At 38.2% G+C, this 12044-nt stretch overlaps 1 protein-coding gene across 1 annotated transcript in view; it reads left to right on the top strand.

Annotated features, from left to right (window-relative positions):
• The window catches only part of MCHR2 (melanin concentrating hormone receptor 2), a 25555-nt gene extending 17243 nt beyond the window's left edge, over nucleotides 1-8312 (top strand). The window contains exons 3-5 of the mRNA XM_006148785.1: nucleotides 2120-2314; nucleotides 5144-5263; nucleotides 7997-8312. Coding sequence (XP_006148847.1) covers nucleotides 2120-2314; nucleotides 5144-5263; nucleotides 7997-8312 — 631 coding nt within the window. The remainder of the gene's footprint in view (nucleotides 1-2119; nucleotides 2315-5143; nucleotides 5264-7996) is intronic.
• Nucleotides 8313-12044: the final 3732 nt, after the last annotated feature.

Below are 12044 nucleotides of genomic sequence, written 5' to 3' on the forward strand. Positions count from 1 at the left end.
GTCATCCCCTCTGGGGGGTGATTTCTCGCTTTCTGTCTCTATGTCTCTCTCTGTCTGTCTGGCGAGTGCACACACCCTATAGTGAAAAACCTCTCAAAAAAAAAAAAAAAAGTCAGCAAGTAAGTGTCAAAATTCCCTATTTGTTCATTGATTCAGTCAATAAATAAGCATGAACCATTGCCAGAGACAGCTGAACACAGGAAATACAGTGGCTTTAGGCAACTGTTAAGTCACCAGCCCTCACAGGGCTTCCCTTTCACTGGTATAGACAGACATTAAGTGCAGAGTCACACTAGGAAGGAAAGCAGAGTTCTCCAATGATCTGCATTTCCAGTCATGGACTCTTGTATAGAGCGAGCAGTCAGAGAAGGCTTCTTTGAGAGGAAGACAGTTCAACAGGGGCTTGCAGGAAGAGCAGGAGGAAATGGAGGCAGATCTTCCAGGCAGGAGAAAAACATGTGCTGACCCTGAAAGAGGGATGAACTTGGAGGAGGTCAAGAGGGAAATTGGTACAAGCTTCCTCCCCAATGGCTTGCAGGGCCAAGTGGAGAGGAACCTGAGAGTCAATAGTAAGAATTTTGAATTTTATTTGAAAGGTGATGTAAGTCCATTTATAATTAGAGTCAGATGCTATCAGAGAAGATTCCCTTAATGGTTGATGTCATGACTCCATCATTCTACAGTTCCAGTCAGAATGATGGTCAGGTTGCTGTGAAATCACTGCTTCTTCCACTTCCCCAGCAGAGATGGAAGGGTGCCTTCTCTCCTAAGCCACAGGAGTTGCATATACGTAAGGGATGGCTGAGGAACCCTGGCCAAAAACCTCCTTCTGTGTCTGAAGGTCCCCTAACTAACTGCAAAACCTCCTGCCTTTTGTGCAACACTGAAAGAGCAATAGGACAGGGAATTTGGCATTTTTGTGAGTTTTCATGAAGTAGCTCTATGAAAATTTGGGAAAAAACGAAGTGACCATCAAAACCATTTTTTACATTGCTTTCTTTTTAATTTCTACTAATGCTACCTTCCATTACCCACTCCCCAGCAAAATTGTGCTTTCTCAGATAGCTTTCCTTTCGAACATGAACTCTCTTTTTCATCCTTCAGCTTTCGGTTAGCTCTAAAACATTCTCCTTGAATTTGCTGGAGGACCCAATATATTTGATATGTCAGAATTTCAAGTTTGATTAATGATTATACTTTTTTTCTGGATCTAAAATGGAAAAAGAAAGAGAAACCCTTCTCTGTGAAGTTAGTCCATTTCCTTCCTCTGGTCTCTAGCCTAAGTTCCCTGAGGAGCTGCATCATCTGTACTAGTCACGCTTGCGCATCCTCACTGTGATTTCTGTGAATGGAATCTCTGCGAGCCTGGGGGCCCTCCTGTCAAGCGATCTGAGCAAAATGTCCAATGCGCCTGAGCCTCATCCTGCTGGGGGTTTCTCTCATCGGCCCCCACATTTTCTTCTCTCCTCTTCTACATTATTAAATTCTACTGGGAAGAGAGTCATTACTTCCTGGAGGAAATCCTTATAAGAAACTAAGTTTTCCAGAACCTCATTTATTAATATAATGGAATTACCGTCATAAAGAAGGAGTGTATGGACCAGCTGGTGGCATGATGGTTAAGGCAACTGGGTCCCACATGGCACAATTCAAGTACCAGACCCAATGGCTTGAAAAACAGGCACGTGCTCTGCATGAGTTCCCAAAATCCCAAAAGCAGAGTGGAAAATAAGGGATTATGATGTGGACATACCCCCTGGGGAGAGCTTTCTCACACTCTCTCTCTTTCTGTCTCTCTTTGGCAAGCGCATGTGCTCTCTAGCAAATTTTTTAAAAAGAAAAAGAAGGCATTTGCACTGTGGAATTACACCATTATCAGTGTGTCCGTGGAAGTGGCAGCTTTTCCTGTGAGTGGTTTATTCAGACTTGCAAGGTCAAGAGTTGTTTTCTCTACAGGTACCAACCAGCTCTTAAAAAATATAACTTTCCTTTGCACTGATAGAGGTGTGCTTCAGGGAGGATAATAATACTAATAATTTACTCTTGTCATGAACCTTTCATCCTTGGAGCTCAGTGCTTTTATTGATTGTTCCCAAACCCTTCTTAACTGGCTTTGCAGGTACTTGGCCCTTGTCCAACCGTTTTGCCTGACGAGTTGGAGAACGAGGTACAAGACCATCCGTATCAATTTGGGCCTTTGGGCAGTTTCCTTTATTCTGGCGTTGCCTGTCTGGGTCTACTCGAAGGTCATCAAATTTAAAGACGGTGTGGAGAGTTGTGCTTTTGATTTAACATCCCCTGATGATGTACTCTGGTAAGTTGTTAAAACTTAAGAAAAATAGAGTTGAATTAAGTTGTGAAGTACTTCATCCTCCTTGTCAACACATGAGCAGCCACAAGGAGAGTCCTTAGGGATCCTCTTCTCACCAGTCCCCCACTTAGTTTTTTTCCTTTATGCAATCAAGGTGATAGTTTGATTTTAAGGAGAGGGTAATCTTTAGAAAAAGATTCTAAGTTCAATCATGTAACCCCAGGGGACACAAATATATTTAAATATGGATTTTAGAGAGTCTCAGCAGCCAGACACGGTAAGAACACAGCAATGGAAGGAGGGGAAGAATTTCCAAAAGGGTCTAAGATATATCCAAACTCAAACCCCATCAATATGCATTTGTAGTCTGCTTGAATTGTGTCCCTTAAGAGATGTATTCAAGCCACAACTCCCTCCCCAGTGACTGTGAATGTGACTTTATTTGAAACTAGAGTTCTGGCAGATGTAATCAAATTAAGATAAGGTCCCATGGAATTAGAATGGACCTTAAATCCAATGATGGGTGTTCCAATAAAGACAGAGAGATTTGAAGAGACAGAGACACAGAGAGGACACACAGGAGGACAAGTGCAGAGATCATAGTGAAGTGTCTACAAGCCAAGGAGTGCCAAGGATTGCCAGAAACACCAGAGGCTAGGAGAAGGCCATGGAGCAGATTCTCCCTCAGTGCCTTCAAAAGGAATCAACCTTCCTGGGACTTGGATTTCAGACTGGCAGCGTCCAGAACTGCAAGAGAATATCCATTGTTTTACACTATTCCGTTTGTGTAATTTGTTACAGGAGCCCTAGGAAACTAATGCAGTCCTTTTTTACATTGTAATTTCAAAAGAAAAGTTAAATTGAAATTCTAAGTATTATTTTTCCTTTTTTATTCATGAGCATGTGTAAGTATGTATGTGAGCAAAAAGGAGAGAGAGTGAGAGAGAAAGAGAAGCTCCCTCCAGAGTCTTGCCATGCCATAATCCTCTTCCTCCAGTGCTTCAGCCCTTGCGTGCCTGACATATTTTAGGCTGACCAGGCCGGGGATTCAAACTGTGCTCCCTTTGTGGGATCCAGCTTCTCTACAACACTGCACTAACCCTGCACAATGGAGCCAGCCCAAAATTTAAAATCTTCTATTGGAAATTTTGAACATAATATTGGGCTGCATGGTCTAAAATTTTTGAGTGCCTTTTAAGAGCTAAGTACTCTGGGAGGCGTTTTTACATATGCTATCTCAGGTCAGTCTGGGAGATTCCTCTTTCCTACTCCATCATTTGCCAAAAAGATAAGTAATTTCTATGTCACCACCCAAGCGGGATGGAGCTAAAGGACCTGCATGGTTACAAATCCAGTAAAAAAATGTTTCATTGTATGAATTCATGTCTTAGTTCAGGCTGTTACAATAAAGCGTCATGCACGGAGTGGCTTATAGACCACAGAAATTTCTTTCTCACAGTTCAGAAGCTGAAAGCCCAAGATCAGGATGCCCTCAAGTTCTGCTTCTGCTCAGGGCCTTCTTCCAGGTTGCAGATGGCTGTCTTCTTGTTTTAACCTCATATGGCTGGAAAAAAGAGACAGGAAATAAGATCTCTGATGTCTCTTTTTATAAGGGTACTATATACATTCATGAGGGCTCCACTCTCATGACCTAATTACCTCCCAAGAGCTCCACTTTCTCACACTATTAAATTGGGGATTAGGATTCCAGCACCCACATTTGGGGAGAACACAAACATGCAGTCTCCAGTAGTACAACATAGGCAGGACTGACTGTTCATTCACCGTTCTCCCACCAGCATCGGCTGTACCCACAGATGAAAACCATCAGCCAAGTGAAAGGTGAAATGGTAATTCATCATTGGTGCTGATAAATAACTTGGCTGAAAAGAGAGCACAACCTAAATCTCACTAATAAAGGGGGGAGGGGGAAGATGAATTATTTTGGCACTGCCAGCTGCTCCTGCTCTTTTCTGTTGGTTATCATGATGGATACTCCAAGGTTGTATCTGCCATTGCTCCTCCTATTGATAGAATTAAGCCCTTAAAGTAGAAGTAGAACTAGAACTATTGTACCAGGGTTCCTCTAGTTCCAGATGCTCTCTCTATGACCCTGTGCACACCCACCCAATCTGGGCCCATCTTCTTTCACTGAGATCAGAGTTCTGAAATGACACCTGGCATCTGTTCAGACATGAAATTCACTTACCTGAGAATTCCCCTCAAGGAGTCTGGAGAAAAGGCTAGCTGACTTAACAAAAGCCCTCCTTCATGCCCATTGAGAAGCCATATGAAGCCTTGGTCATATTGAGCATTGGCTCTGGAGCCCAACAATTTGCTTGGGTTCAAATCCCAACTTTGCTACTTACTAGTTTGATAACTTTGGGCAAACCACTTAACCTATTGATCCCTCATTTTTTTTTCTTCTGAATATAAGAGTACTAATGGCATCAGACTCATGGGGTTTCACATAATCAATGAGCTAAAAATCAATGGGTTAAAATGGATAGGCACTTGGAATAATGCCTACTGCATAATAAATGCTACCTGCCATTGTTATCTTTTGTTAACACAAACAATAATAATAAAAAGTAGCCCCAACTGTACTGTACTCAATATGGTTGAACTTAGCTGGAAAAGAGACAAGCATCAGAGTCAGTGATCAACGAAGAACAGGATTTCTCTACCAGAAAGTACTCAAAGATCTTTCGCTCCCCTCAAAGACTTCTATCCTGAACCCTAAAAAAATCAGAGAATCATGCTTTATAAACTGTTAAGGCCAATTTCTAGCACAATGACTCTAACAGAAATGTTTTTCCTCTCACTTCACAGGTATACTCTGTATTTGACAATAACAACTTTTTTTTTCCCTCTACCCTTGATTTTGATGTGCTATATTTTAATTTTATGCTATACTTGGGAGATGTATCAACAGAATAAGGATGCAAGATGGTAAGTGTTTGCCTTTCTTACTTTGTTAAAAGAATAATTCAGATATCCTAAAACATCTTCAGAAGAAACTTAAGCCACAATCACTTGAAATATATCATACTTAGACATCTGGGCATTAATGTATGTCCATAGAAAGCATTTTCTGAAAATGAAATATGTTCTGAGGTAGCTATTTGAGGATTTCTGAGTGACAAATCTTGAAACTATTGATACAATGGTTTTGCAAAAATGTAAATAGAACGCAACATTATATATCTAGAAAAATGTTATATTTTTCAACAACAATGAAATTTACTTATTTTAGTTGTACATTTTGCATATTTGTATACATGATGTGGTGAGTAATCTTTTAGTCTTTGTGTGTGTGTGTGTGTTTTTACTTTAGAGGAAAGGACCTCATGAATATTAAAGAGAGATTAATTAGGAGCAAATGAAACCAAAGACTACCTAAAAACAATAAATGTGGGAAACACCTTTAAAGATATTTATCTTTAACACAGCATGAATAAATCTAAATTATTTTTAACTTGAAATTATATATGCAAGCTTGTTCAAATGAGTAAAACATTAATTACATAAGATGCCAGGTAAAATACATTTAGGAATATTAACATTTGCCTGTTGAATAGATTGTTGTGTGTCTTTTGAGAAGGCAAGTTTGCTGGGTCTCCTTGCACATGACTTGTAGTAACACTGTGAAGATTTAAAAAATAATGTGTGACTAGTTTGACCATGATTAGTCAACATTTGTGACAAATCCTGGAAGCGAAGGCAAAAGTGGTCTATTGGCTCACATTGGTCTATTGGCTCGCATTCAGCTTCTTGAAATTCTTTGAAAGTTTTACACTATTCAGAGATGCCTATTTAGAATGGAAAAGGAAGCAGTCACAGTTACAGGGAGAAAAAAATAACATCTTAGTGTATGGCAAAGAGCTGGTTTGATAAGAAGGTTAGGGTGGAATCGTGTGGAATATTAAAACACTGACTGCTGGAGAGGATACTCGAGCCCTTTTAAAACAGTTCTCTGAATCGTATCATTTCGTCCCTAACACTTTCCTCAGAAATGCTAAGAGCATCTGATGAAACAAAGCTCTTCCTATCCCGTTGTATCTCAAAATGCAAGAAACTAGGGGAATGATTGTGCCTTCTCTGATAAACTCCAGAGGAATCATTATCTTGGAGTGGTCTTTCAGCCCCATGCTTTTTTTTTTAATATCTATTATTCTCAAAGCTTACTCATCTGCTTCAATCATGTTCCAGGGAAATCTCTATTAAATACCCAAATGTTATATAACCTGCTAAAATTTGGGTGTCTTAACATAGTTTTTACATCAGAATAATATCTAAATTACAGATATGTAAAAAAGACAGAACAGAGAGTTCCCATATACCCCTTACCCAGTTTTCTCATTGTTAACATCTTACACTACCTGGTACATTTCTAAAAATAAAGAAAATATCATTAGAACATTACTACTAACTAAACACCAACCTTACCTTTTAAAACAGTTCTCTGAATCGTATCATTTCGTCCCTAACACTTTCCTCAGAAATGCTAAGAGCATCTGATGAAACAAAGCTCTTCCTATCCCGTTGTATCTCAAAATGCAAGAAACTAGGGGAATGATTGTGCCTTCTCTGATAAACTCCAGAGGAATCATTATCTTGGAGTGGTCTTTCAGCCCCATGCTTTTTTTTTTAATATCTATTATTCTCAAAGCTTACTCATCTGCTTCAATCATGTTCCAGGGAAATCTCTATTAAATACCCAAATGTTATATAACCTGCTAAAATTTGGGTGTCTTAACATAGTTTTTACATCAGAATAATATCTAAATTACAGATATGTAAAAAAGACAGAACAGAGAGTTCCCATATACCCCTTACCCAGTTTTCTCATTGTTAACATCTTACACTACCTGGTACATTTCTAAAAATAAAGAAAATATCATTAGAACATTACTACTAACTAAACACCAACCTTATAGAATTCACTGGTATTTCCACCAGAGTTCTCTTCCTGTGTCAAGGCTCGATCCAGAGTAACGGGTTGTATTTATTTGTCACATCTCCCCATTCTTCTCTGATCTGTGACAGTGTCTCCTGTATTCCCCTGTTTTCACAATCTTGACCAGGTATTCTGTAAAATATTCATAAATCTGGTTTGTCTGATAGTTTATCATGATTAGACTCTAGTTATATATTTTTTAAAACATCAGCTCTTCTCATCACTGGGACTGTGATTTCACTGCTAATGTTAGCCTTGATCACTTAGGGTGATATTTTCCAGATTTCTTCACCATAAAATTATTATTTGCCCCTTTCTCTAATCTTCAGGAGTATAGCCCACCCTTAAGAGGGAAAGGAGAAGTGGACGTTAAGCTCCATCTACTGAAAGGGGAATAGCTGCATATATTATCAGTAAAAGTTTGCATCCCTCCCATTTTACTCAATAAACTATTTATATCAATACAGACATATATACTTATTTCATACTTTGAGTTCTAATTCAATACTGAAACATTTCAGTTTCTCAAAATGTTCCAACTTTGGAAGCTTTGTGAAGTTTTTAAGAGGAATCAGAAATTCTCTTTCACAATGCTCTGAATAAAGAGGACTATATAAAGAACTTCCATTTTCACTTCAAAGTCATTACAAACTGTCCAAAATATCCTAGGGAGTCATTGGTTCAAAGGTTGTTTCTATCTGTCTAATTGGCTGTCTCCATTGCAGTTACAGTCCGGGTGTTCCAAAGCAGAGTGTGATGAAGCTGACCAAGATGGTGCTGGTGCTGGTGGCAGTCTTTATCCTAAGTGCTGCCCCCTATCACGTGATTCAACTGGTGAACTTGCAGATGGAGCAGCCCACACTGGCCTTCTACGTGTGCTATTACCTCTCCATCTGCCTCAGCTATGCCAGCAGCAGCATTAACCCTTTTCTCTACATCCTGCTGAGTGGAAATTTTCGGAAACGTTTGCCTCAGGTACAAAGGAAGGTGACTGAGAAGGAAGTCAAGAAAGCGGAAAAAGTTTTGAAATCGAGATTTTAGGGGAGTCCATGGATCACCAGGAATCTAGGCAGGATTATCTGTGCTATTGGTATTATTAGGAAGGGCGGGTGAACTGGTATGTTCGTGTTCATTCTTCTTGTGTACTTGTGCCTCTTAGCAGCATGAAACAGAAGCATAACCACTCAAATGCCATGAGTTTACCATGAGTTTAGTATGCTGACTTAGCAAGACATGCATAAACATTGATCTCTGTCAGGCATAGGGAGTGCTGTAGTCTAAGATCCCCAGGCTCTGTGGTTGTATAAGTTATTTCAGTATTTTATAAACTAGTCATTGATAAAAGTGGTCATTTGTCATTGACAAAAATGGTCATTTGTGACCACTGACTCAAAACTCACCAAGGAATTTGACCTTACCATTCACACTTAACGCTTCACTCTAACAGTGCCCTCAAGTTTCCTAGGAGCGGAACCACCTTAGGGTAGTATGAAATGTGGCCATTTTTGTCTATAAAAAAATCTCAATTTCATTTAGGCCAGTCTAGTATCTTTAATTACCAAACTCCACCTTTTAGAATAACAGTTATCATCTATTGTACACATGCTGTGTAAGATTCCTTGTTAAAAAAAAAAAAAACAACCTTGTGAGATAATTATTACCTCTGTTTATTAAGGCTCAGAAAGGTTAAGTGCCAATGCTGCACAGCTATCTGAGAACTAGTCTGCAATCCAGGTCTGCAACTGCAGGTACTATACCACCTTGACAGCTCATCTGCTGGAGAAGGCCTCTGACTTCAGGTTTCTTTGCTTTATCCTGCAGCTCCCCAAGAAAAGAACTAGAGTCTGAAAGTACATAGTTAATGGTTTTAGCATGTATACTTTTATTTATTTAGCTTTGTTCTTACACCAACTAGAAACCACCATCTGCGTTTCAATAATAGTACTTTCCTTCAGGATGTTTAAGCATTTTTTAAAAATTTTTTTAAGAATTATTTTAACTTTATTTTATTTATTTTTTATTTATTTTTTTATTTGAGAGAGAGAGAAAGTGAGAAAGTAAGCTACCAGGGCCAGCACTTGAACCATGGTCAGCCATGTGAGAATCCAACACACTTTAACCATCATGCCACCTATCCATTTAAGCATTTAAGCATTTTTAAGCATTTAAGCATTTTTTAAGAAACATTCTTCTTAGGTTAGAGTATAAGTTTACTCAAGGATACATAAAACAATTAATTCTCAGATTCATAGGTCTTAGTCATATCTATCTTTTCCTTTTTTGATTTGTATAAAACATGCTCTTCAATATTGTTCAGGAAGAAAAAAAAGCTTTTAAAGCCTGTATGCTCAAAAAAGGTAAATATCACTATTTTGTTTGTGGATGAAATCTGTAAACCCACCTACTTCAGCTAAATACATAAAATTGCTTAACCCATGGAAATCTAGAACTGATTTTTAATCAGTCCTTTTTAACAAAAGAGTCACAGAGACCAGCTTTTATAATGACCTGAGCTCCATTTTTATATCTCAATTGTATTGAAGTCAACTTGCATTTGATGTTAATCCAATATATTTGACTCTTGATCTTTTAGGTACCACTTTGGAACAAGATAGTATCCAAATACATATTTGAATGAATGATTTTGCAAATAATGTTAGAACTACAAACTGAAACAGATCACCTCTGAGACATTTCAGTTCTGTAGCTGAGGTCTGAAGAGCGACACAGGGGGACTAGTTGCTCCTTCACAATTTCAGTCAAAAGCTGTGTCATGACTATGATTTCAGGGACCTTCACTCTCACTTTCTAAGGTGCCAGTCAGGATTCAGTGAATAACCCTGACATCGGAAGACTCAACACAACGAGTCAGAAAACAGATGTTGTCATTTGATCATTGAAGAGCAATTGTTTTCTCTTATTGTCTTTTTTAATACAGAACATATGATCTTAAATTATTTTAAACCAAAAGAAATTTTTCTAATAGCATTTCCAATAGTCTTCAAATAATTCCAATATATAAATTTGTCAGTGAATTACTTTAATTTATATTTATCAAGAGCTGTAAAGAACTTCAACATTTAACCAAAGTAAAAAGTTAAAAGGGTGACTATTAAATTCATTTTTGTGCCTTTACATAGTTTTTCTATGCATAAGCATATTTTTATGCAGATTTACATAGGTGGTTTGACAGATTTTCTCTGTTTTGTATGTTTATCATGATACGTATACATATTTACTTTCCAGTGAAGTTAATAATAATCACATATCTAATTAATATTGGATATTTGTTGCTATGTAAAATCATAATTGTATTGACAATGGAAAATAAATTCTGTAACATTGGCTATTTGTGTATCTTCTTTGGGGAAATCTCTTTTTAGGTCTTTTGCCCATTTTTAATCAAGTTACTTTATTTTTGTTTGTTTTGTTGCTGTTTCTCTTAAGTTCCTTTTCAGTCGAGGATATTATATGTATAGTTTGAGAATATTTTCTCCCACTTTTCAAGTTGTCGCTTCACTCTGGTGTTTCCTTTGCTGTGCAGAAGCTTTTTAATTTAATGTAATCCCATTTGTTTAATTTTACATTCATTGCTTGTAATAGCAAGGGTTTTGTTTTTGTTTTTGTTTTGTTTTTGTTTTGGGGAGGCTTTTGCTATAGGGCAAATATGCTCACCAAAAAGAGAGAGACAGAGAGACAGAAAGCGAGAAATCAACCCCCAGGGGGGATGGCCATGCCGCAATCCCTTCTCCTCCATTCTCCTCTTGGGATCCTGGGCATGCATGCGCACGCGCTTGGCATGAGTTTAAGCCACTGGGTCTGGGACTCGAACCATGGTCGACTACATGGGAGTCCAGCAACATAGCCATTACTCCATCTGCTGGTCCCAATAGCAAGGTCTTGTATTAAAAAAGAACTTTGTCCAGACTAATGTCATGTAACATAGCTCCTGCTTTCTTTTATTGGTATTATAGTTTCAGTTCTTACATTTAAGCCTTTTGTCCATTTTAAATTGGTTTTGTTTTATATAGGAAAAGGTAAATGTTTTGTTTCATAGTTCTGCATATGGATGTACAATTTTTCCCAGCACCATTTATTGAAGAGACTAACCTTTTCCCATTGTGTATTCTTGGCACTTTGTCAAAATTTAGTTTTCTATAAATGTATGGATTTAATTTTGGGGTGCTCTACTTTTTCCGTTGGTCAATTTGTCTGTTTTTACATCAATACTGTGCTGCTTTGATTACTGTAGCTTTGTAGTATATTTTAAATTTAGGTCATGTGATGCCTAGAGCTTTGTTTTTGTTTGTTTGTTTGCTTGTTTGTTTTGCTAAAGACTGCTTTGTCTATCCAGGGTCTTTTTTGGCTCCTATAAATTTTAGAATTTTTTTTCTGTGAATAATGAAATTAGAATTTTGATAGAGATTACCTTGAATTTGTGGATTGGTTTTGGTATTATGGATAGTTTAATATTAATTCTTCCAGGGACAAGCAGTTAGCATAATGCTATGTCTCTGGACTCCCATGTAGTCGACCGCAGTTCGAGTCCCGGACTCAGTGGCTTAAACTCACGCTGGGCGTGTGTGCATGCGTGCCCATGATCCTGACAGGAGAATTGAGGAGAAGGGATTGCAGTATGGCCATCCTCCCTGGGGGGTGATTTCTCACTTTCTGTCTGTCTCTCTCTGTCTCTCGGGTGAGCACACACGCCCTGTAACAACAAAAAAAAAATCTCAAAAAAAAATTAATTATTCCAGACCATGGACATCAAAA

Source organism: Tupaia chinensis, unplaced genomic scaffold (genome assembly GCF_000334495.1).
Source record: "Tupaia chinensis unplaced genomic scaffold, TupChi_1.0 Scaffold000244_1, whole genome shotgun sequence".
Taxonomy (NCBI): domain Eukaryota; kingdom Metazoa; phylum Chordata; class Mammalia; order Scandentia; family Tupaiidae; genus Tupaia; species Tupaia belangeri.